The 27,322-nt window shown below is 39.9% G+C and overlaps 1 protein-coding gene across 1 annotated transcript in view; it reads right to left on the reverse strand.

Moving 5' to 3' along the window:
* Positions 1-9,923: 9,923 nt before the first annotated feature.
* Positions 9,924-27,322, reverse strand: part of TAFA2 (TAFA chemokine like family member 2) — a gene marked incomplete at both ends in the record, with an annotated part of 31,995 nt that continues 14,596 nt past the window's right edge. The window contains 2 exons of the mRNA XM_083366551.1: positions 9,924-10,069; positions 10,639-10,791. Coding sequence (XP_083222677.1) covers positions 9,924-10,069; positions 10,639-10,791 — 299 coding nt within the window. The remainder of the gene's footprint in view (positions 10,070-10,638; positions 10,792-27,322) is intronic.

A 27,322-nucleotide genomic window follows, 5' to 3' on the forward strand; every position in this document is an offset into this window, starting at 1 on the left:
TTCACATGTTATAAGTAGTCTTTATAGTGGAAATCATTTACCAAGTAAGAATTTATAGTCCAAAGTATTCCATCATCTCATGTAATAACAGATGATTTTCATGTAAAGAAATAGGAAAGCAATTCCCCACATATAACTCTGAAAATCAGTAAACTTTTACATTCACAGTTCAAAGAGGCCAGATATGCCGCCCAGAAATTCCTTCCTTACAGCTGAGTTTTTCACAGATGGTATCTGTCAAGGTCAAAAGAGTTTTTCCTAGAGTCTGGCCTTCAAGCCAAGTCTCTTTTAGGCAATTACAAATTGTAATATCATAGTTCACCAAAAGATGTCACTGATGCCATTTAAAGCTTTTTAAGTCCAAAGTTTTTATGATTTTTTTCAAGGTTTATTTCTTTTTTTTTAGATAAAAAACAAACATCTCCAATAAGAATAGGAAAACGTTTAGTCCCCAAGTTTCAAAAGCATATGCATCCAATTAGATTAGAATTGTTCTTACAGTTCAGGGGTGGCAAACTCCCAGCCCATGGACTGGACACATCACCAGGAAACCACACCTACCCCATTGCCGGCAATGGGGAAAAAGCTCCAATACGTCACACGATGTCACGTGATGTCGCGAGTGTGACATGTCTGTTATAGTTGCTCTGTTTCCCCTGGGTAGTTAAGTCGCCGCTGTTCTTAGAGTGTGGGGTAGAAATTCCCTTCCCTCTCTCCTCACAGGGGGAAAAATACTTTGGGCAGCTTTTACAGGAAAAGATATTTAAAGTCTTAAAGAGAAGATCAGATCTCACCCAGTTTCATCTGCGTTGCTTTAAAGGTGCTTGGTGGTGATTTTGACTTAAGCTGTCAGCAGTTTAGTGACCAGCCATATAGCTATGCCCGGTCTTCCCCCCGTCGGTTTGGAGAGAGTCCCCTCCTTGCTTGCCACCCCTACAGGGCAACTTTCAACTCTTTCCAGTGTCCCTCAGTGGGACGAATTCAGACGCGAAAGATGGAGCTCGTCTTCCAGCGTCCATGGCACTGCGATGGCAAACTAGAAGTCTCCTCTAGGATTTCTTAAGCTGATCAAACAAGCTGTATTAGTAATCATATTGATGACAAAATAAATCATAATGAATATGAATTTATTATTTAACAACTAATTATGGGGAAAAGGGATGTTTTGATAAAAGTGTTTGCAGAAATTTAAATCTTTATGAAAAATGTTCTTCAGTGTTCTTTTTGGTCATGTCTGCTTGGGGAGAAGGGACACAATGATCTTGATAATACATACATTTACATTAAGAATTGAATGGAAATTTAAAATACATGAGTTGTGAACATATGTCTTAATATAGCTTGTTTATATATTAATATATTGGCATAAACTTAAGACCTGAGAAAAAAATCAAATATAATATTTCATTTTATGCCTTTAAAACAGCATTTACTACTGGTGACTGCCCACACTAAGCCCTGAAGTTTTCATGGTAAGATTTTGGAAGTGATTTGCCCTTGCCTTCTTCCTACAGCTGAAAAAGAGTGACTGGTCTAAGGTCCCCAGCAGGTTTTGTGCCAACGGATGGACTAAAAATCAGGGTCTCCTGATTTTCTAGACCTATGTCTTAACCACTCCACTAAATAGTTCTCTAATATTATATGAAATATGTATAGATATATGTTCTGAACAAGCAGTTTTCACTAATGTTAATTTAGAAGAAAGGTAACTAGAAAATTGGTAATTTATTTAGTAAGAGAAATCAGGTTCTCTTGAAGATTAGGCAGTTTTCTGTTCTGGAAAACTGAAAAGCTAGTTATTTAATAAGCCTCTTTCAGTTCTAAATTGGTTGCATATAATTCCTTTGTTTCTGCAGTAGACTATTTTTCACAAACGACTATTACAGATTCTGTCTGCACTCTACATCCTCTTTCAGCTACCTCACAAAGCACTTATTCTGAGTTTTTGAATCCTATTACACTCGGTATAAAAAAAACCCTTTTCAATCTTATCTGCAATAGCTTGCAGTTTCTGGCATCATTCTATAAAGTAAATCATTTTGTAATCTTCCGGCTGCTTTTTCTACAGATTGCCCCACAAAGTCAGCAATTGCTGTTTCATATTAAACCAGCTGAGAATAGCACCTGTAATAATATTTCATTACCTTTTTTTATATGCTGATGACTCCCTTGTCTAACAGGGACTTAATTTCATCTTTATTCAATTTTGGTTTATTCCAGATGTGTTGGTACTGCAACATCAAGAATTTCTAGTCTGGGGAAAGCTTAATCAATCAGTAATGCTGGTATACATACCACTTTTCCAAGATAAATGAAACACAGCAAATCTTAATATGTGCTATATTCCTATTTCTGTGAGGAAGAAAAAGAAAGCAGGACTCAAAAGAAAAAAACTATAATCATATTTCAAGTATTTTTATCAGCACCGATAGCAGTACCTGTCCTACTTTGCAGCTGCCAAAATTACATATGAATGTGTGATAATATAAGGGAGGACAGATCGCAATGTATAAAAATGACATTAATATCAACTTTAGTTTCAAGATAAATAAGAATCCTAGATACAGAATCTTATCATCCATTTTTCTCTTTAGTAGAACAGCTTATTAAACAAGAGTAGCCCCAATAGAGCAAATGTGTATAGTAAGTGCTATAGTCATGAATACCAGATGATTATATTATTGTACCAATTATTATAATGGCTGGGTGGGGAATGTATCAATTCAGAGCTATTTGAGGAATTATTAAAGCCTTCAAGATTCATTCATTCATTCAGACACAGAGCATACATTGTAGAGCAATATGATTTCACCTACTGGAAACCAGGTATCTGTTACCCTCATAATATCAAAAAGCCTTTGGAATGCATGAACAAAAGAAGCTTAGTAGATGTTCTTCAGTCCAAAAAGAGCTTCAGTATTTTCTCTATTTCTCCAGCCCTGCCCAAACTACAATGACTTTTGAAATCATGTTGTGCTGTGACATCTAATAGTGACTGTTATGTATTGAAGTTAATCATATGGGCCATTATAATTGAATAATGGCTGTGTTGTTTGAAAGTTAATTGCCTGTCTGCAAGTTTGCAAGATTGTATTTTTGGGCAGGAGAATTGTTTAAATTTTATTGGCTGCTGCCTAGCAGCGGTCCGTATAAATAGATGTCAAGGCAGCTGTTAGAGCTGCTTCTGTATTAACCTAATAAACGTTCTGTTACTTTCATCTTTGCCTCGTCAATGCCGCAAAAAATCCCAGTAGTTAATAGTGGCGACGAGGATGGGATGTGCTGCTAAGGAAGAGACAGCCAAGAGTCACTAGGGGAAAGACCAGGCATCAGCGCCCTGGTAGGAACCAAATTCCCCTCTCTCCCTGCTAGCAAGCCATGCTGGAGGCATATGCATCCTAAGGCAGGGCTTTTCAACCTTTTCACTCATTGTACCACTTTTAAGATATGGCAACATCGAAGTACCACCTGTCGCCTAGCAAGGTGTCAAAAACTTGATGACAAAAAAAGGAAAAAATGATGAAGTACAGGTAGTCCTCAACTTACAACAGTTCACTTAGTGACTGTTTGAAGTTACAATGGCACTGAAAAAAGTGCTCCCCTAGCCACAGCTGAGCAAAACACCTGCCTGCCCACCAGGTGGCGCTCTTTCTTCTGTCCCAGGTTTTCATTGTTGTGAGCATATTTGTTGAGGATTGGCAGCAGGGGTTGGGTGGGGTGGGGTGTTTGGTTTTTATTCCCCCCCGTCTGCTGGGTGGTTGCAGCAGGTTTTGGTCACTTCACATGACCGTGGGACACTGTGACCATCATAAATATGAATCAGTTGCCAAGCATCTGAATGTAAATCACAAGACCCTGGAGATGCTGCAACATTCCAGCTGATTGGCGCTTCTTCTAGGCTCAGCAGAAGTACAAGGATTAGTGCTGCTTTCTAGCTGATTGATGCTTCTTCAGGGCTCAGCAGAAGCACCAGGATCAGCGCCAGCCTCCAGCTGGAGCCTGGCGCTGATCCTGGCACTTCCACTGAGCCCTGACAGCCCTGAAGAAGTGCCGGTCAGCTGGAAAGCGACACTGATCCTGGCGCTTCCGCTGAGCCCTGACAGCCCTGCAGCTCCAGCGATCTCTCGCTCAGGCTTGTGCAGTGCTGCCACTGGTTCAGCTCATTCCCCTCCCCCACTACCACCTTTCCAGGATGGTCGTGTACCACCTGCCAGGTGCCAATGTACCACAGGTGGTACCCATACCACTGGTTAAAAAGCCCTGTCCTAAGGGACTCATCCCTAGGATCAACACAGAAGCCCTTGGCAGCACAAGGCATTGAGAAGTCAGTAACAGCAAACCATGGCCAAGGTCAGCAAGCTGTCAGAGTTCGATGTGTTGCACACAGAGAGATGGAGCTCGTACATCTCAAGGGTGGAGAACTACCTAAGAGCTAACCAAATTAGTGAATATGGTTTAAGGCTGCAATGCTGCTTTGCGTGTGCAGCCAGGAGACATTCGATATAGCCGAAAACTTAGTCACCTCAGCCACTCTAGAGTTGGTCACCTACACAGACCTCAAGAAAAAACTCAAAGAGCACTTCAAACCAAAGTTGTCCGCCATTGCATGGAAACACGCATTCAAAGAAAGGAAACAGCAACTGGGAGAGTCAGCTGCCAAATTTGTCCAGGCTCTGCAAATTCTCAGACCAAGAAGAAAAACTCAGGGACTGGCTGGTATGCGGCTTGAGGAACAGGGACCTTCAGCAGAAGCTGTTTGTGAAGGAGACCTTAACGTTCCAGGATGCTTTGAAAGAGGTAATGGCAGAAGAGGCTACCGGGGGAGCCGTCAAAGCCTTATGGCCTTCCAAGAATGTTCTGAGCCCAATAACAGTCCACATTGAAGACTCAGAAAGAGCCAATGACATAGATGAGGACAATGAGATTGACCAGCTGCAGAAGCTACCAGAAAGATGACAGCGACCACTTGACAAGGCAGTTCCCTGTACCAACTGCATGGGCTGTGGAGGTCGACACCAGCACTCTGAGTGCAAGTTCTGTATGGCAGTGTGTCGGGCATGTGGCAAAGAAGGCCACATTGCCATCATTTGTAAAGGTCTCCAGAGGGACTCTCTACAAGAAGAATTCCCCAGGAAAGGTACAGGGGCCCTGGGGCAAAACAGAGTTGGTTATTGCTCCAGTAGGAGGAGCATATTTAGAACAGGAGCCCATCACCCCCTAAAAGAAAAGCTTAGGCTCAAAGTCAAGCTTCAAGGCATTCCATGCCCCATGGAACTGGACACAGGGTCAGCCTTATCCAAAGTTTCTCAAAGAACATTTAACCACATTTGCAGTCGCAGCGGCAAAAGAGTTAAACTCAAGCCATCAAAACTCATGTTAATGGATTTTCAAAACTCCCACGTAGCAGTTAAAGGTGAAGCTACACTTAAAGTACAGTTCAAAGAGTTTGAGGGTCCCCTTGATGTTGTGGTAGTCGATGGTCGGCGATCAAGCCTCATTGGGTTAGACTTGTTTAATGTCCTGGGCATCCATGTGACTGGCATCAACAGAATGCAACCAGTGGACCTATCGTCAGTCTGCCAGGAATTTGCTGATGTTTTCAGCCCCAGCTTAGGCAAGTACAAGGGAGCTCCAATTGCCCTCCACCTTGATCCAACCGTAACCCCAATCAGGATCAAGCCTCGCAGAGTGCCTTTTGCCCTCAAACCTAAGATTAATGCAGAGTTAGACAAGCTGGTACAGCAAGGGATGTTGCAGCCAGTAGATAGCAGTATGTGGGAAACTCCCAGAGTAACACCACTTAAACCCAACGGTGAGGTGCGCATCTGTGCGGACTATAAGTGCACTATAAATAAAGCACTTCAGCAGCATGCATATCCGGTACCTGTAGTCAGCCACATCTTGGCAACATTACAAGGGGGTGGTATATTTGCCAAATTAGACTTGGCACAGATGTACCAGCAACTGCCCGTGGATGATGCCACAACAGAAGCCCAAACTATAGTAACCCACAGGGGAGCATTCAGGGTTCATCACCTGCAGTTTGGGGACAGTGTGGCCCCAGGTCTGATGGAGCACACACTCAAAAATATCCCAGGTGTGGCTTCCAGTTTGCGTGCACGGCACTTTCGGATGCACAGGGAGAGCTCCCTCCCTGCCGTCCAATCCTTTCCACAAAGCGGGGCTGAAGCTTAAGAGGGAAAAATGCCAGATAGGAGTGAACTCCAATGAGTTTCTTGGTTTTCGCATAGATGCTGCAGGCATACACCCCGCTGAATCCAAGCTCAAAGCTATTCAGCAGGCTCCCAGACCAAAGTCGAAAGGGGAGCTACAGGCATTTTTAGGATTACTCAATTTCTACCATGCATTCCTTCCACATAAGGCTGCATTGGCGGAGCCCTTACACAGGCTCCTGGAGAAGAGGGCACAATGGCAGTGGACGAGTGTCCACGAGCAAAATTTTAGAGTAGTCAAATCACTGCTGTCATCAAACTCCGTCCTAACACATTTTAACAAGAAGCTGCCTATCAGCATTACATGTGATGCCTCTCCTTATGGAATAGGAGCCGTCCTGAGCCATCAAATGGCCGATGGGAGCCAAGCTCCTATAGCTTATTATTCAAGGGCACTGTCACCGGCAGAAAGGAATTATGCCCAGATTGATAAAGAGGCATTGGCCATCATGGCAGGCATCAAAAAAAATTCATGACTTCCTTTATGGTCACAAATTCAGGGTCTTTACAGACCACAAGCCACTTCTGGGTCTGTTCACGACAGACAAACAGACCCCTCAGATCCTCTTCCCATGGATGCTGAGGTGGTCCATCTTTTTGTCAGCCTACAAGCTAATTCATAAACCTGGTAGGGAAATGGGACACGCTGACGCTCTCAGCAGGCTGCCCCTCCCTCCCTCAGAGCCAGACCCCACACCTGCTGCACGCATCTTGGCAATTCAGGACTTGCCAGAGTCTCCCCTTCACGCAGGGGATATGGCTGCTGAAACAGCCTCTGACAAAAGGCTCTGTCGTGTTTTGAACTGGGTGCTGAGGGGGTGGCCAGAAGCTAGTTTGGGGGGAGAATTTCATAGCTACAGTAGAAGGAAGAATGAGCTGTCAGCTTACAAGGGCTGCATTCTTTGGGGAAGCCAGGTAATAGTTCCAAACTCTATGAGGGCTAGAGTCTTAGAATCTCTGCACGAGGGACATCCTGGGATAGTCAGGATGAAAGCCCTTGCAAGAAGGTACCTGTGGTGGCCAGGGTTGGATAAGGATATTGAGGTCCAAGTACAAAGTTGCCACGTTTGCAAGCATTCCAGACCTGAAATGCCTCAAGCCCTAGTACATTGCTGGGAAACCACGCAAAAACCATGGTCTAGAATCCATATAGTCTATGCGGGACCTTTCCAGGGACAACTGTTCCTCATTGTCGTGGACAGTCACTCTGTTTAGAGGTCATATCCGTCCCTACTATGACTACTGCCAGGACCATCTAGGAACTGCGCAAAATATTTGCCACACATGGCTTACCTGACGTAATAGTTTCTGACAATGGGGCACAATTTACTGCTGCTGAATTTCAGTCCTTTTTGAGGGCTAACTTAATTAGGCATGCCACTTCAGCCCCCTTTCACCTGGCTTCAAACGCCAAGCAGAGTGCATGGTCAGAACCAAGGAATCGCTAAAGAGAATCGTGTCCGGCGACTGGCACCACCGACTGGGAGACTTTCTGCTCTGCCAGCACTCAAACCCCTGCTCTTCAACGGGCTGCAGCCCAGCAGAACTCAGATGGGGACGACGGCTAACTACAAAGCTGGACCATCTCCACCTAGACTGAGTTGCCTTGGAAACTGCACAGCCGAAGCCCTCCAGGCATTTGCAAGTTGACGACTGAGTTTGGGCAAGAAATTATGGTCAAGGGGCACCATGGGTGGTAGCTGTAGTTTGTAAGATGTCAGGACCACTTTTGTCAGAGGTGGTCCTGGAAGATGGTCGAGTGATCTGTCGTCACATTGACCAACTGCGCCAGCGGCTAGAGAAACTGACACTGGCTCCTCACAGAGATGAGAGCCAAAACCAGAAACAGCATGACAGCGGTTTCACAACAGACTCTCAGACTGCTGGTGGGTCTCAGGAACTCATGGATGGTGGGTTAACTGGAAATGAGGCATTCCCAAGCAACGAGACTGCACCCACTGAGTGGGACTTGCAGAGAGACTAGTGTTCCAGCTCGTCGGAAACCATTCCGTCCATGGACATTGGTTCAGGTCTACCCAGACAGACCAGCCAAAAGGGCACCTGTAACCAGCGGGTTGGAGGGCCCTGGTCTACCCAGCCAAGCAAGGGAGCTGGTAGACCGGAAACCACCAATGGCTCCAAGGCATTCGGAGAGGTCACGGAAGCCACCGAAGTACTTGCTGGACTATATTCATTCTTTAACTGTGAACCATCTAGGGGGAAGGGATATTATGTATTGAAGTTAATCATATGGGCCATTATAATTGAAAAACGGCTGTGTTGTTTGAAAGTTACTTGCCTGTCTGCAAGTTTGCAAGATTGTATTTTGGGGTGGGAGAATTGTTTAAATTTCATTGGCTGCCGCCTAGCGGCGGTCCATATAAATAGATGTCAAGGCAGCTGTTAGAGCTGCTTCTGTGTTAACCTAATAAATGTTCTGTTACTTTCACCTTCGCCTCGTCAATGCCTCAAAAGATCCCAGTATTTAATAGTGACTCATCAAAGATTTCTTGTCCCTGCCACATATGGTAGGCACAGAAGGAAGAGGAAATTATAATCACTAAAGAAAGCACCTTTACTCTTCTTTGTTTTTTGAGAGCAAGAAGACCATTGTTCAACGAACCATACTACCTTTGCAAAGAAACATTCCTAGATGTAATGATTTACATTTTGGAATATAAATCCAGATGTTTCTGAGGTGTTCATCTTTAAATTTAAGGAAACTGCTGAAAAGTAGGTCATAAAATATTGAGCTGAGTATGCAATTCATCTAAGTAACTTTCTGTGAATTAAGAATGAGTTTTCTTCCTGAAACCAATTTCATATGAACTCTCTCATAAGCAATGATAACATATAACTTTACTGGAAAATGAAACAAAATATATTGATTTTTCTCATGGCATTTTTCATACTAATGTGGTTTCCAACTTGATATATATTAACTAAAAATCTCCTAATGAGTGAACTTGCCATAAAGCAACATCTCATAGAATCTACTTTCTGTCTCCCCTTGTTCTAAGCTTATTTGGTAAAGACCAATATAAGAGTTAGATCCATTAATTTCAATATGACTTACTCTCTAGATATGTATTTTGGAAAAAAGCAAATAACATTAAGCAAAATATGTATATTAAGATAAAGCATAAGTAACATTAATTAAGGAGTGAATCAGAGATTTCCATGATAAAAGTGACTTGCCTCTTAAGAAAGTTCTTCTATTTTCATCATGAAATCAACCTAAGAAAGGCTAAGCCTTAGAAGACACATTTTTATTTATTGAATGAATATCTTGAATTTTTTAACTGATGATAATCAGCAGTATAAATGTACTTGATAAACAAACAGTCCAATTTTTATGGATACACAAAATATTTAGCTCACAAAATATTTAGAATCTGACAACAAGTCCAGTTTGGTTCATCATTAAGAGTGAATATTAAATTTCAAGGCATGCTGATCAATTATTAATAATGATTATGGTAACAGTTAAATCAAAATAAGTGTTAGATCTATATACAATCATACTTAGAATATACCCATCAAAGTAAAATATTCATAAATAATTCACCATATTCCCTTTGATATATATCCAAGCCAATTATTTTTTCTCTGTTATAATTATTCCATACTTAAGAATTATTCACCTGTATCAAGTTCAGAATTCTTTTTACAAAAGCTGACAACTAGATTTTATGGGAAATCCCTTCTTACCCTTGTTGTTTTCACTTTATTCCCAGATGAACAGCTCCAACCTTTTCGATCTGGGAGGACCTTGCATTCCTCCCCTTCAAGACATGGTTGCATATGGCACCACCATTTTTGTTCTACAATTGAGGCTAAAGAAGAGGAAGAGAAAAGCCTATTGTTTTTAATGAAATCTTTTTTGCCCTTATATCATAGAAATATTATCAGGGTGAATATACAATTTTTATTGGTGAGAAATATTAATACTGTACTGAGGTACTGTTAAATTATTTATATACTATAGAAGGAACAGACACTGGACTAAAATAGTATTTTATTTAATCCACCATACTTTTTTTAAGTTTATAAGACATATGTATGCATTGTATGAGTAAATTATTCGTGGCTGGAGTTGCTGCACTTTCTGATGCCTGTTATTTGCATCGGGAGAAAAGAAAAGGTAGTCTGATGTGCAAATAAATAAAATAAACTTAATACAGTTTTCTACTACCATTCATTTTTCATAAGGGCTTTATTTCATTCTCAGACTTCATAATTCATTTTAAAATCTCTAGTTACTTTTCATTTTAAGTACTTTCACCATACTCCCAAGCCTTCTTATCAGTATATATATTGTTCAATGATTGCTTTCATTTAAAACAATCAATCTTAGGAGAGCTACAACTCAGAAAGAAAGAACAAAGCACCAAAGATATCGCACCATCAACACAAGAAGGAGCTGCTCGAGTGGTACCTGCTACCTGCCCAGGAAAGCAGGAGCACTTGACTGTCTGTGATCTTTCTTCTATTTTGTTCTTATTACAACATCGGTGGAGAGCCACCACTTCACAAGTTCCAGTTTTAACATGATGAGCTGTAAAATAATGAGAGAAATAATGATTCAACATAATTACAGAGAACACACAAACTGGAAGTTACCTGCACTGCAGATTTCATTAGAAATACTAATGAATGGGTCTTTTTCTTTTCCCTAAACTGCAATATTGATCATTCTTTAGGGCTCAAAACAGGAAAGAAAGGGTGTTCATTTGACATATGACACTGGGTGGCAAACAACAAATTAAAGTTAGTAACAAAACACCATCAAGAAACCAAATGACATCAGTTTTCTATTTAGCTATCTTCAAGCTAGACAGAGATATTGCTCATCTGAAATATGTAGAATGTTACACAAGAATCCTTCTATTGAATTGAATATATCCAGAACAAATATGGGACTAAAAAGTTTCATTTAGCATTTGAATAAGTCTTCCTTTCTATTTTCTTTTCTCTTTTCTTTTCTTTTCTATATGAAATGTTAGTATTGTTTGTAGTTGTCTTATTTGAGCTAGAGAGTGATAGATTTAAGAATTTATTGTTGGTAGCATATGGATGCTTATGATTGTTCTTTGTTTTTATACACTGTACTTAGCTCTGGGAAGTCGGGGGGGAGGGGGGAAGGGGGGAGGGGTAGGGAGGGATAGGTAGGGGAGGGGGAGGGGGGGATTGTTAAAGATAAAATGTATTTTAAAACTTTTCAATAAAAAAAAGAATCCTTCTATTTTAATGTCTGTAAAAATGCAGTAATTACCTAATTAATACATCTATCTAAAACCTATTGCTTAAAGCCCGTTGTTCTTCAAACTAGTAGGATTAGCTCTCAGTTAAGCACCTCTGCCTTTATCCAGTCGTCTCCATCATTAACAGTTTCCCATTTTCCCCCTCTCTCTCAGATAATCAATAAGTATTTTATGGTCCATTGGTTTCCTCTATCATCTTTGTTGTCTTCTTTGGAATTCCTCCATGCATGCCAATATCTCTTTAATTTTCTCAGTGGTCTCAAAAATTTGATGGAAATGCACTCACTACTGGCCAGCTGGGTTCTGGGTTTTCTATTAATGTATGTAATTTTCTCTGAAGGCAGAATAACTAATATGATGCTGATTGGTTTATCATTAGTAAGTTACAATTTTACTGCAACAAAAGTTCAAGGTTCATATATGGTGGCATATATATGTAACCCTTTAAGACAAGCAGATTGCAATAGTTTAGAAACATTCAATTTCTCAACAAATGTTTATTGCAAAATAAAAATAATGTAGTCTTTCTTCAGATTTTTAGGTTTTTCCTTTACCAAAAGAAAAAAATAAATAAAATCCAGACTATGAGACTAACGAAGAAATTCAGAAAATTCTGAATATTAATTAATAAAGGATAATTATTCTTTATCATTTTCATCTGGTAGCCTTATCTTGAAATGGAACGTTTAAATCAGACATGTCAAACACAAGGCCCGGGGGCCGGATCTGGCCCTCGAAGTAGTTTCATGCGGCCCACGAAGCCATCCTGGAAACAGTGAGGGAACGGGCCTCACTGCCTTGGCCCCTGCCCAGAGACCCCCCCTCCTGCCAGAGACCCTCAGATCTGTCCCACTCCTGCCCAGGCCCCCATAGGCACCCTTGATACGAACGATGTAGAGCTGGCCACGCCCACCCAGTAGGCCACATGCACTCTAGCCACACCCACCCAGTAGGCCATGCCCACCCTGGCCACACCCACCCGGCCCCCTGAGGGCAACCGCAATGCTGATGCGGCCCTCAATGAAATTGAGTTTGACACCCCTGGTTTAAATGCAGCAACTGATACATAACAGAATTTCTTAAGAATAATGGATATAAACCATGGGGAAAAGCAGGCAATCTATGAAATGACATAGAACAGTCCAAGATTTTCTGTTTTTTGATGGGAGTGTTGTCCTGGTTATTAAGATTATACAAGCACACATACATATTTATTACTTAAAATGCCAGGCTAAACTTACATGATGGTCCCATACTATATCTTATGCATGCTCCCACTTCAAAATACCAGGAAAAGTTCAAATATGGCTTTTAAGGGCTGCTTTTGAGGGCTCTCTGAGCTTAGACTGTCTAACTCTGACTTAATACAACCAACTTTTCTATTTCAACTTTCTTTGTATTTCTTAATAATAATGTTTAAATTCTCTAAACCAAATACAATTTTTCTTTGAAACACTTAAGAGATTAGTATTCAATTCACTGAATAAAACAGACTCTAGGAAATAAAATATATTCAGACACTATGAATATTGTTTCTGATTCAAGGTGAATATTAATCGTATTTCCAAAGAGATTTAAGATAGCAATTGATGCATCAGATAGCTCATTAAGGGGAAAATACACCTTTAAAAAATTATACTTCTGTGAAATCAAAAACAACAATGCTTTTATTTTTTTAAAAAAATAGAAAAAAAGTCATCATGAATAAATCACAATAAAATTTATATTTGAATGTTCTAATTTACTATTTGAAAAACTTCATACTGAAACTTTCGAAGCATTTCTAGCAAAAGATGGCAGAGATAGAGTGAAGATGGATACAGTATTTAACTCATAAAAATAAAGGAAACTTAGATAACAGAGGAAATAGAATGACATTTGTTACATAAAACCATTTTGGTCTCTGAAATGTTGATCTCATAGTTAGATTTCAGGGGCTGACAAAAAAAAATCTAACTCAACAGCAATCTCATAGTTATTTTCCCCTTTTGAGCCTAAACATACCGGTATTAACCAGATATGTGGTGCAAGCCTCGGTATATGGATAATTCTCTTTATTCTCCTCCGCTCCTGAAAATACATCCAGTATTGGGCATTGCAGGTTACTGCGCAGCCCTTTTTCCTTATTCTGCATTTGACCACTTTTCTGTAAGAACCCAGAAATACATGCTAATGATGGACTGAGACTAACAACAAGCCAAGAACTGGCCAGGCACAATATAATAATCTATGAACAAGCCCACCTCCACTCCCCATTATGAAGCATTAAAAAAAAATCCCTTCCCTTCTTCGGTTTTCTCAGAGATTAAACCAGACTGAAAGTTCCTCTGTGAATTGATTTGCTTTTTTTAAATCACAGTTTCTATATGATCGCTTTATCTAGAATTATTATGCACACATGGTTTATACATTTTGTTCATGCTCCCATGTCCAGGGAAAACAGGAAAAACAAAAGTTGAAATAACATTTATTGCCGTGATGCAGCATGTTCAGCAGGTTTTGCATGTGAGTGAGGAAATCCGTACCTCAGCAATTAGCTTCCAAAAATTATTTGAAATAATATAGTATAATAGTAGTATTATAATTAAGTACAATATGTATAACACTTAACATGGTTCATAGAGCAAGTTCTCATACATTGTCTTTTATGGAGTACCCACCACAAGAAGGCTATGATTGCATCCAAGAGGCAATATTTTATTCATGAAGGATAGTAAAGAAACTTCACATTTCCTTCCACAAATAAACCTAAAATGCTTTTATAGCCCTTAGAAACAGTTAATGAACAACTTACAATGGTCAACTTGCCAAATCTGTTGCATTATGCAAGGGATAAATCTTATTCGTCATCCTGGCTCCACCGTACCAGTTACTGCCATCTGTAAGGAAGACTTTTGTCCCTTTGGCAAACATAAAAGTTAAATGGGAACTGTGTGTGATAAGAAAAGAGTTAGAGTCAAGAATGAATAGATGTTAAATGAATTGGACTGAATTGATTAATAAGTACAAAAGAAGTACATTGAATAAGTTTATTTTTATTTTTTAAAAAAAAGAATAAATATTTATTTCTAAAAGCAAAACAATTTACCTTTAGGGGCAGCTACAGAGAAATGGGGTACTGCAGGAGATTTTTTTTTACAAATTTTATTGATTTTCTAATATTACATTCACACATTTGAAAAGCAACGTGGCGGCTGGGTTGTAGTAATTCAATTACATACAAATATCATTAGTACAGATTTCAAATTGCTACCATAAATATTTCCTCTCTTTTTCCCTTCATATATACTGTCTATTTGTAGATTTAAAACAAGTTTTATTTTATCAATCACATAGAACAGGGCTTTTCAACCAGTGGTACGGGTACCACCTGTACTGCATTGGCACCTGCCAGGTGGTACGTGACCATTCTAGAAAAGTGGTAGCAGGGGAGGGGAATGAGCTGAACCGGTGGCAGCACTGCACAAACCTGAGCGAGAGATGGCTGGAGCTGCAGGGCTGTCAGGGCTCAGTGGAAGTGCCAGGATCAACATTTCTTATATATTGTTGTTGTTGTTAGCTGCGAAGTCATGTCCGACCCATCGCGACCCTATGGACAACATTCCTCCAGGCCTTCCTGTCTTCTACCATCTTCTGGAGTCCATTTAAGCTCACGCCTACTGCTTCAGTGACTCCATCCAGCCACCTCATTCTCTGTCGTCCTCTTCTTCTATTGCCCTCGATCTTTCCCAGCATTAGGCTCTTCTCCAGTGAGTCCTTCCTTCTCATTAGGTGGCCAAAGTATTTGAGTTTTAGCTTCAGGATCTGGCCTTCTAAAGAGCAGTCAGGATTGATCTCCTCTAGGACTGACCGGGTTGATCGCCTTGCAGTCCAAGGGACTCGCAGGAGTCTTCTCCAGCACCATAGTTCAAAGGCCTCAATTCTTTGGCGCTCAGCCTTTCTTATGGTCCAACTTTCACTGCCATACATTGCAACTGGGAAGACCATAGCCTTGACTATACGCACTTTTGTTGACAGGGTGATGTCTCTGCTTTTTAGTGTGCTGTCTAGATTTGCCATGGCTTTCCTCCCCAGGAGCAAGCGTCTTTTAATTTCTTGGCTACAGTCCCCATCTGCAGTGATCTTGGAGCCCAGGAAAACAAAATCTGTCACTACCTCCATTTCTTCCCCATCTATTTGCCAAGAATTGAGAGGGCCAGATGCCATGATCTTGGTTTTCTTAATGTTAAGTTTCAACCCAAGTTTTGCACTCTCCTTCTTCACCCGCAACAAGAGGCTCTTTAGTTCTTCTTCACTTTCTGCCATTAGAGTGGTATCATCTGCATATCTTAGGTTGTTGATATTTCTTCTGGCAATCTTAATTCCAACTTTTGATTCATCTAGCCCTGCCTTTCTCATGATGTGCTCTGCATATAAGTTAAATAGGCAGGGCGACAGTCGTGTCTGACCCATCGGACTCCTTTCCCAATTTTGAACCAATCAGTGGTTCCGTGTCCAGTTCTCACTGTTGCTTCTTGACCCGCATATAGGTTTCTCAAGAGACAAATAAGATGGTCTGGTACTCCCATCTCTTTAAGAACTTGCCACAGTTTGTTATGATCCACACAATCAAAGGCTTTAGCATAGTCAATGAAGCAGAAGTAGATGTTTTTCTGGAACTCCCTAGCTTTCTCCATGATCCAGCGTATGTTGGCAATTTGATCTCTAGTTCCTCTGCCTCTTCGAAATCCTGTCTGTACTTCTGGTAGTTCTCGATCCACATACTGCTGAAGTCTAGCTTGTAGGATTTTAAGCATGACTTTACTAGCATGAGAAATGAGTGCAATGGTGCGATAGTTTGAACATTCTTTGGCACTGCCTTTCTTTGGAATTGGAATGTAAACTGATCTTTTCCAATCCTGTGGCCACTGTTGAGTTTTCCAAATTTGCTGGCAAATTGAGTGTAGCACTTTTACTGCACTGTCTTTTAAGATTTTGAATAGCTCAGCTGGAATACTGTCACCTCCACTAGCTTTGTTGTTGCTCATCTTTTCTAAGGCCCACTTCACCTCACATTCTAGGATGTCTGGCTCGAGGTCAGTGACCACCTCATTGTGATTATCTGGGACGTTAAGCTCATTCTTGTATAGTTGCCACCTCTTCTTAATCTCTTCTGCCTCTGTTAGGTCCCTGCCATTTTGGTCCTTTATCATGCCCATTTTTGCATTAAACGTTCCCTTCATCTCTCCAATTTTCTTGAAAAGATCTCTGGTCCTCCCTATTCTATTGTTTTCTTATATTTCTTTGCACTGTTCATTTAAGAAGGCATTCTTATCTCTTCTAGCTATTCTCTGAAATTCTGTATTCAATTGGGCATATCTATGTTTTTCTCCCTTGCCTTTCGCTTCCCTCCTTTCCTCAGCTATTTGCAAAACTTCCTCAGACAGCCATTTTGCTTTCTTGCATTTCTTTTTCTTTGGGATGTTTTTAGTTGCTACCCGTTGTACAATGTCGCGAACCTCTGTCCGTAGTTCTTCAGGCACTCTGTCTATCAGATCTAATTCCTTAAATCTATTTGTCACCTCTACTGTATATTCAACAGGGATATGATTTAATTCATACTTGAGTGGCCTAGTGCTTTTCCCTACTTTCTTCAGTTTAAGCCTAAACTTTGCAAGGAGAAGCTCATGGTCTGAGCCACAGTCAGCTCCTGGTCTTGTTTTTACCGACTGTATAGAGCTTCTCCATCTTTGGCTGCAGAGCATATAGTCAATCTGATTTCTGTGTTGACCGTCTGGTGATGTCCATGTGTAGAGCCGTCTCTTGGGTTGTTGAAAAAGAGTGTTTGCTATGACCATCGTATTCTCTTGACAAAATTCTATCAGCCTGTGCCCTGCTTCATTTTGTACTCCAAGGCCAAACTTGCCTGTTATTTTAGTTATCTTTTGGCTTCCTACTTTAGCATTCCAATCCCCCATGATGATAAGGACATCATTTTTTGGTGTTACTTCTATAAGGTGCTGTAGGGCTTCATAGAACCGGTCAATTTCATCCTCTTCAGCACTGGTAGTTGGGGCATAGACTTGGACTACTGTGATATTGAATGGTTTGCCTTGGATTCGAACTGAGATCATTCTGTCATTTTGAGGATTGTATCCCAGTATTGATTTTCCTACTCTTTTATTGACTATGAAGGCTACTCCATTTCTTCTGAAGGATTCTTGCCCGCAGTAGTATACCTGATGGTCATCTGAATTAAATTCACCCATTCCTGTCCATTTTAGTTCGCTGATACCTAAGATGTCGATGTTCAGTCTTGTCATCTCTTGTTTGACCACGTCCAGCTTTCCTTGATTCATGGATCTTACATTCCAGGTTCCTATGGAGAAAAAATCTTTACAGCATCGGACTTTCCTTTCACCACCAGACATATCCACAGCTGAGCGTCCTTTCGGCTTTGGCCCAGTCGCCTCATTCTTTCTGGCGCTACTAGTACTAGCCCTCTGCTCTTCCCCAGTAGCATATTGGACGCCTTCCGACCTGAGGGGCTCATCTTCCAGCGTCATATCGTTTTGCCTTTTGGTACTGTCCATAGGGTTTTCATGGCAAAGATACTGGAGTGGGTTGCCATTTCCTTCTCCAGTGGATCACGTTTTGTCAGAACTCTCAGCTATGACCTGTCCGTCTTGGGTGTCCCTGCACGGCATAGCTCATAGCTTCATTGAATTACGCAAGCCCCTTCGCCACGACAAGGCAGTAATCCATGAAGGGGTTCTTATATATATCAATAGTTTTTAGTTTATATATATTCTAGCTGTTTTATCATACAATCTTTTAGACAATCAATGACATAATAAGTTTTTTCAGTTTTAATTTCCACTAACATTTAAATTTAACGTTTGATATTTATCATTCCCAAGATTTTTAATATGCTCCCAATTCCTCTATTACCATTCCTCACAAGATCTAATATTCAAAATACACAACTTATCTATTTAATTTCTCACCCTCTTTATTAACAAATTAATAATACAATATGATATCCTTCCTTTCTGCTAGTTTTTTTATTTTTTAAGTAGTAATCAAAATTTCTTTTTATTTCAGTATTTAATGCTTCCTCTCCTCTTCGTATCTGCTATCTCATGCTTAAACTAATATTTTTTGTTCTTGACATTCCATATAGACCTGTTTATTACTTTCATCATTAAGTTTTTAGCTTATCTGCATCCTATTCACCTTTACATGACCTTTATGCACAAATCAATATTCAAATGTAGCTATTAATATTTATACTGTTTTATACAGTTTTAATGACCAAAATTTTTTCCTTATCTCAGTTCATAACAATGTCTTATATTCAACATGCACATCTTATCTATTTAAGTGTATTCTGTTTGAGATTTCGATAAAATGGTCCAAACTCTATTCTTCTTCAGTCTTATTCTAGCTTTTTTCCTTTGCCAAGTCATCTTCCATGTCCTTGTTTTTGGGTCATCAAACCAATCTTCTTGTAATGTCACATATATTATTTGATGTTGGCGAAACCATCCAGTCACCATTTTTTTGAGAGGACTTGTAGATCTGGTGGGTCATCTCTTTATTCTTCCATATCAACGACGTTGTTCTGAATTTTTATCTTCTCTTCCAACTGTTCTTTTTCTGGATCCTCCAATTCCTTAGGAAACCTTTTCCTTTTTTCCTTTTTCCAAGTTGTTGGTGTCTTTTCTAGATTTTCAAATGTCAATATTTGTTGAGCAGTTAACTCTTCTGTCGTCATATTTGAATGTTTCATTTTTTTCTATTGTATTTTGTATATATAATTCTTTAGTTGTGGTCAAAGTTTGGGCTTTCATATCTGGGCTGCATTTTTGTTCCTTCCCATAGCTTCTTAATTTTTCATTGGCTGTGATGAGAGTTTGAATTATTGTTTTCAACATAGAGAGAATTTGTTGATCATTATCCATAAGGAGATTTTGTTCCTGATCTTCTTCCATATTAGTATTTTAGACTACAGGCTTTACAGTTAGGAAATCCAAAAGAAAGGAAAAGGGTTTTTTTGTTTTGTTTTGTTTTTTCTTGGTAAGGAACAGCTGTTGTTTCAAAAATTTCAAGGTTATGTGTCTTATCTATTTCCCTGGGCTGTCAGCCAAGCCCCTGAAAAATAACAAATTAAAATACTACCTTTGACCACACAGTGTCACCTCTACCTTTTAAAGTTTCCCTTTGAGTTCTAGAGTTATTTTAATCTTTTCAGTTTTTTTCTTATTTATAAGGAAAAACCCAGAATTTCAAAAGAAATAAATAATGAAAAATAAAAAGTAAAACATCTTTCAGTCCACAAGCTTTAGGAAATAAAACTCCAATTGGGATCCAATTACTTTTTCAATGTTTTAAACTCCCCTGGGTGGTCGGTCACTGCTCTTTCTGGAGGGAGGGCTAAAATCTCCTTTCCCTCACCACGGGGGGGGATGCTTAGCAGCTGAAACAGGTACAGAAAATAATTAGGGTGTAAAAGAGGTAGATCTCACCCAGTCTCTTCCTCGCTGCTTTAAGGTTGCCTGGTGGAAAATGTGACTTCGGCTGTTTGTAGCCTAGGGACAAGCCATATTTCTATGGCCGGTCCTTTCGTCCGCTGGTTTGGAGGGATCGCCAGGTCTAATGGGAGAGTTGCAGCTTTCCTGAAATCCAGCAAATGGCCCTCCTTGCTGGTCACCTCTTCAGGGTGACTTTCAGGACCCCCAGCAATGCAAAACTGGATGGGGGAGAGAGAGCAAGTCTCCCAGCTGTTCATGGCGGCCACACGGCAAACTGGAAGTCTACATTGAATGAGTTTAAATATGGCATGAGACCAGGCTACTCAAATACATTATTTACACTTACAAATTCCAACTTTTTCAGGTAAGCTCTTTCTTTTAGATCTAACATCATCAAAAACATGTTTTCTTTTTGGAATATCCTCCCATAGAATGTCTTGTTTTTGTAATTGTTTCGGTAAAATGTTTTGATGAATGAAAGAATGTAAGATGTTTAAAAAATCTTTAAAATTAGTTTTGTTATTGATAGCCATGTTAGAAAGTTTATTCAGTACTATGCTAAAAACAACAGCTGATAAAACAATGAAAGTTCAGTACTTAGCTGTAGAAAAATAAAACCCTTAATCAAAAGTAAAACATATTAAGACCACAGCTTTTAATTTAACTGTATCAGTCTAAGGCAGAGATGGCAAACCTTTTAGAGACCAAGTGCCCAAAATGCAACCCAAAACCCACTTAAGTATCATCGGGTGCCAGGTGGGCATGGCCCTTTGGATGGGCATGGCTGCAGTGGTAAAGGCAGACTGGGTGGGACTAAAAAATTCAATCAATCAATTCCAACAAGAATTTTTTTTTCCCGCGAGAAGTTGAAATTGATTGATTGATTGAACCTTTTTTCTTTGTAAACGCGGTGGAGGCCTAAAGCAAAAAGGTTTTATAAAACCCAGCTGAAGGCCTAGGACTGGAGCGACAGCACACGGGCCCACAGAGAGGGCTCTGCATGCCACCTGTGGCACTCGTGCCATAGGTTCACCACCAAGGACCTAGTAGCTTCCCTCCTCAGAAAATGAGTGGGTCCATAAATGTCACATCAGAGCTCCTAAGTTGCTATAGAGGTTTCATACAGAATATCCCAGCAAACCAGGCTAAAATCTATATTTTTGTTTCCTCTACAGGTGGATCTCTCCTGTTTTTAAAGTGGGGCAGGATGTCAGAATCCATTTATATTTCATTTCTAACTATCTCCTCTGAGCTAACCCCAAATTTCATCTCCCCCTGGATTCTGCCATTCCCAAGGGGGAGAGGGAACAGGCATGGAGCTTTATGGATTTCACTTCCTCCCTTAAATGTAACCTTTGTTTATCCCGCCTGCCTGCTATCCATCACAATATAATCAATTGCTTTCCCATTAGGCATTCCCTCTCATCTTACAGGCAACTAGGAAAGAGGGTGGAAAAGGGAGGAATGAAACCCTCCAGAATCTGGTTTGTTTCTCCAAATGAAGTGCGAGGGGGATGGAAATGATCCTGCTGCAAACAGACTGTTCTCTCTCCTCTCCCACGATGGGCTTACCACCTGGAGCTTGGCTGATCTGGAATTGACCGAATGAACTATGGGGTGACGTTTGCTTGGGGACACTTCAGAAATATCAATCTGTGAGGGGATTCCTCAGATCCTCTCTATTATGCCTTCTATCTCCTATTTCTTAGTAAAAGTTCCTGCTTGGAAAATCTTGTCTCCACGAGTCCTTCTTTCTTAAGATGTGGGCTGAAGTGGGTTCTGACACAATTTTAAGTACACTCTTTCTTAGTATAACCTTTCCTTTGTATTAGTGATCCCATGAAATTGAATCTCTAATTCCACACCTGATGGATCAATAACACATCTAAACAAATTCTATGAATTAATTTGACAAGAAAAAATGTAACTTAAAAAAAGTCAAAATTCAGCTTTCAGTACCTAATCCAATTCAAGATGACTTTTTTAGAAGGCTCCTAACTCTGTATGGAATTAGTTTACAATGGAAAATTAAACTGCAAATTAAACTGATATCTGCCTGATATATCTGCTTGATGTAATACCACTCATACCAGGCTCATAAAGCACAATTTAATGTTATATGGTTGAAGAGATCAACTTGTCCTCTTCATAGATGTCACCAAAACGTGAAAACAATGTTACTATGGTCTGATATGTTCATTTATATCAATAAATGGAAATTTCAGATTCTACAAAAATTACTTCTTTGCAGCATGCATATGGAAAAGGTCATTTAGCACAATCTCATGTTTGTATTCTAACCAGATGTTCCCATAGAATAAAAGACATGCAGATGAATCAGCAACATTGGTGAAGGATGGATAACTAAATGCAAACTTTATCAACTTTCTCTGCAGTGCCCCCTGCTTTATAGAACTGCCTCCTTTGGGAGATTAAAATGGCCCAACCCTGACATGAAAAGATACAGACTGGACTCTGCACTCAAGGCAATGGAGTTCTATGAGAATTACAGAGCGTTTTTGGAAGGGGAAAGTCCAGAATTTCACGCAGAGGGAGAAACAAAAAAACAGGAAGAGATAGCAATAGGAGCAGCAGCCAAACCAAGGGAAGAAGAAGAAACAGAAAACACAAATATAGAAGAAAGGGCAAAAGCAAGAGAACAGAGACAGACAAGAACAACTAGAAGAATAAAACCTAAATATAACTGAAGGAGATGGAGAAGGAAAATGGGATTCTCTCAATGAATACAAACGGATTGAACTCCCCCGCAAAAAGAAAAAAAATTACACGACTACAAATATTAAAAATGGATATAATTTGTCTCCAAGAAACACATATTAACAGACAACACTGTAAACTTTTGGAACAATCGAAAATTGAGAAATTCCACTTCACCTTAGCACACAAAAAAAGAGGAATAGCTTTATATATTAAAGAAATGATAACACCCAAACAAATCTATGCAGATGAAGAGGGAAGAATATTAATGGTGGAAATAATGATAAATCAAAAACAGATACCGATGGTAGCAATATGTTATTGTTGTTGTTAGTTGCGAAGTCGTGTCCAACCCATCACGACCCCATGGACAACGTTTCTCCAGGCCTTCCTGTCCTCTACCATCTTCTAGAGTCCATTTAAGCTCACATCTACTGCTTCAGTGACTCCATCCAGCCACCTCATTCTCTGTCGTCCCCTTCTTCTATTGCCCTCAATCTTTCGCAGCATTAGGCTCTTCTCCAGTGAGTCCTTCCTTCTCATTAGGTGGCCAAAGTATTTGAGTTTCAACTTCAGGATCTGGCCTCCTAAAGAGCAGACAGGGTTGATCTCCTTTAGGAATGACTGGTTTGATCACCTTGCAATCCAAGGGACTCACAGGAGTCTTCTCCAGCACCATAGTTCAAAGGCCTCAATTCTTTGGTGCTCAGCCTTTCTTATGATCCAAATTTCACAGCCATACATTACAACTGGGAAAACCATAGCCTTGATTATACGCACCTTTGTTGACAGGGTGATGTCTCTGCTTTTTAGTGTGCTGTCTAGATTTGCCATGGCTTTCCTCCCCAGGAGCAAGCATCTTTTAATTTCTTGGCTGCAGTCCCCATCTGCAGTGATCTTGGAGCCCAGGAAAATAAAATCTGTCACTACCTCCATTTCTTCCCCATCTATTTGCCAGGAATTGAGAGGGCCGGATGCCATGATCTTGGTTTTCTTAATGTTAAGTTTCAACCCAGGTTTTGCACTCTCCTTCTTCACCCGCATCAAGAGGCTCTTTAGTTCCGCTTCACTTTCTGCCATTAGAGTGGTATCATCTGCATATCTTAGGTTGTTGAATTTCTCCCGACAATCTTAATTTCAACTTTTGATTCATCTAGCCCCGCCTTTCACATGATGTGCTCTGCATATAAGTTAAATAGGCAGGGCGACATTATAGCCTTGCCGGACTCCTTTCCCAATTTTGAACCAATCAGAGGTTCCATGTCCAGTTCTCACTGTTGCTTCTTGACCTGCATATAGGTTTCTCAAGAGACAAATAAGATGATCTGGTACTCCCATCTCTTTAAGAACTTGCCACAGTTTGTTGTGATCCACACAATCAAACGCTTTAGCATAGTCAATGGAGCAGAAGTAGATGTTTTTCTGGAGCTCCCTAGCTTTCTCCATGATCCAGCATATGTTGGCAATTTGATTTCCAGTTCCTCTGCCTCTTCAAAATCCTGCTGTACTTCTGGTAGTTCTTAATCCACATACTGCTGGAGTCTAGCTTTAGGATTTTAAGCATAACTTTACCAGCATGTGAAATGAGTGCAATGGTGCGATAGTTTGAACACTGTTTGGCACTGCCTTTCTTTGGAATTGGAATGTAAACTGATCTTTTCCAATCCTGTGGCCACTGTTGAGTTTTCCAAATTTGCTGGCAAATTGAGTGTAGCACTTTTACTGCATCATCTTTTAAGATTTTGAATAGTTCAGCTGGAATACTGTCACCTCCACTAGCTTTGTTGTTGCTCAGCTTTCCTAAGGCCCACTTCACATTCTAGGATGTCTGGCTCAAGGTCAGTGACCACCTCATTGTGGTTATCAGGGACATTAAGCTCGTTCTTGTATAGCTTTTCTGTGTAATTTTGCCACCTCTTTTTAATCTCTTCTGCCTCTGTTAGGTCCCTGACATTTTGGTCCTTTATCATGCCCATTTTTGCATGAAACGTTCCCTTCATCTCTCCAATTTTCTTGAAGAGATGTCTGGTCCTCCCTATTCTATTGTTTTCTTCTATTTCTTTGCACTGTTCATTTAAGAAGGAATTCTTATCTCTTCTAGCTATTCTCTGGAATTCTGCATTCAATTGGGCGTATCTTTCTTTTTCTCCCTTGCCTTTCGCTTCCCTCCTTTCCGCAGCTATTTGCAAAGCTTCCTCAGACCGCCATTTTGCTTTCTTGCATTTCTTTTTCTTTGGGATGGTTTTAGTTGCTACCTCTTGTACAATGTTGCGAACCTCCGTCCGTAGTTCTTTAGGCACTCTGTCTATCAGATCTAATTTCTTAAATCTATTTGTTACCTCTGCTGTATATTCACCAGGGATATGATTTAGTTCATATCTGAGTGGCCTAGTGCTTTTCCCTACTTTCTTCAGTTTAAGCCTAAATTTTGCAATGAGAAGCTCATGGTCTGAGCTACAGTCAGTTCCTGGTTTTACTGACTGTATAGAGCTTCTCCATCTTTGGCTGCAGAGCACATAGTCAATCTGATTTCTGTGTTGACCATCTGGTGATGTCCATGTGTAGAGCCGTCTCTTGGTTTGTTGGAATAGAATGTTTGCTATGAACATTGGACTTTCCTTTCACCACCAGATACATCCACAGCTGAGCATCCTTTCGGCTTTGGCCCAGTCGCTTCATTCTTTCTGGTGCTACTAGTACTAGCCCTCTGCTCTTCCCCAGTAGCATATTGGACACCTTCTGACCTGAGGGGCTCATCTTCCAGCGTCATATCTTTTTGCCTTTTGGTACTGTCCATGGGGTTTTCATGGCAAAGATACTGGAGTGGGTTGCCATTTCCTTCTCCAGTGGATCACGTTTTGTCAGAACTCTCTGCTATGACCTGTTTGTCTTGGGTGGCCCTCCACGGCATAGCTCATAGCTTCATTGAATTACATAAGCCCCTTCACCACGACAAGGCAGTAATCAATGAAGGAGGGTAGAAATATATGCACCTAATAACAAACAAGAAGAATTTTATCAAAAATTACATTAAAAAACACTGGAATTGGAATGTCAAAATATTTGCCTAATGGGAGACATTAATCATGGTCCAGAATCAATATGATATGGGTGTCCCCTGAATTAAGCACAATTATACAAGAGATTGAGATAGAAACCAATGTATGGGCAGACCATAATCCGATAAAGATGACTTGGAGAAGAGCTAAGAAAAAACTAAGATGGTCTCTGAATCAATCTTTACTGAAAGAGAAAGAATTTATACAAATAGCAACAAAGAAAATAGAATTTTTCTTTAAAATAAAAAAGAAGAGACATTGCTTCAAAATGTGTGGGATACAGCTAAAACAAACTTTAGAGGTTTGGCTATAACTTACATGGCAAAAAAGAACAAAGAAAAAAAGCAACAACAAACAAAGTTAAAGGAAGAATTTATAAAATTGGAATCAGAAATACAAAGATATCCTCAAAAGAAAACTGTTAAAAAGCAAATTGAAATAATAAAACATAGATTAAACTTAGCCAAGGCTGAAAAAATGGCCCAGCAAATTAAAAGGGCAAAACAAAACTTTTTTTGAAAATGCTAATAAACTAGGAAGGTGGTTAGTATACAAACTGAAAAAAGAAAGAAAGAAAAAATTGATAAATAAATTGTTAGATTCAAAAGGTGATTTACAATTCCAAAATGACATAATTAAAAAAATAATCAAAGACTTTTATGAGACACTTTGTGACATAGAAGAAATGTCTCAAGAAAAAATAAAGCAATACATAAAAAAGCTGACTTAGCAAAAATTTCAGAGAATATCCAAAACATGCTAAATGAAGAAATATCAATGATGGAGGTAACAGGGCTATAAAAAGGCAAAAAAATGATAAGACCCTGGGTCCAGATGGGCTACCTGCAGAGTTTTACAAATGCCTACACGATACATTAAGCTAATTAATGAAAGAACTCTGTAATGAGGTACTGTTAGAGCCTAAAAGACCAAGTTCTTGGATAGAAGTCAACATTACTTTAATACCCAAAGAAGATTCAGACTTGACACAGATAAAGAATTATAGACTAATATTTCTATTAAACGTGAATTATAAAATTTTTAAGGGACGCGGTGGCTCAGTGGGTTAGTACGCTGAGCTTGTCAATCAGATGGTCGGCAGTTTGGTGGGTTGAATCCCGAGTGACGCATAGCAGAGTGAGCGCCTGTTACTCGTCCCAGCTTCTGCCAACGTAGCAGTTCGAAAGCACGTAAAAATGCAAGTAGAAAAATAGGGACCACTACGGTGGGAAGATAACAGCATTCCGTGCGCCTTTGGTGTCTAGTCCTGCCGGCCACATGACCACGGAGACATCCTTGGACAAGCGCTGGCTCTTCAGCTTTGAAACGGAGAGGAGCACTGGCCCCTAGGGTTGGAAACAACTAACACGCATGTGTGGGAGAACTTTTACCTTTACCTTTTTATAAAATTTTTGCTTCAGTAATAGCAGAAAAATTAAAGAGATTTTTGGTTGAATTTATACATTCAGACCAAAATGTATTTTTACCTAAGAGACAAATAAAAAATAATAATTTAAGAATGATACTTTGGAATA

Source organism: Vipera ursinii (assembly GCF_947247035.1).
Source record: "Vipera ursinii genome assembly, chromosome: 6".
Classification (NCBI taxonomy): domain Eukaryota; kingdom Metazoa; phylum Chordata; class Lepidosauria; order Squamata; family Viperidae; genus Vipera; species Vipera ursinii.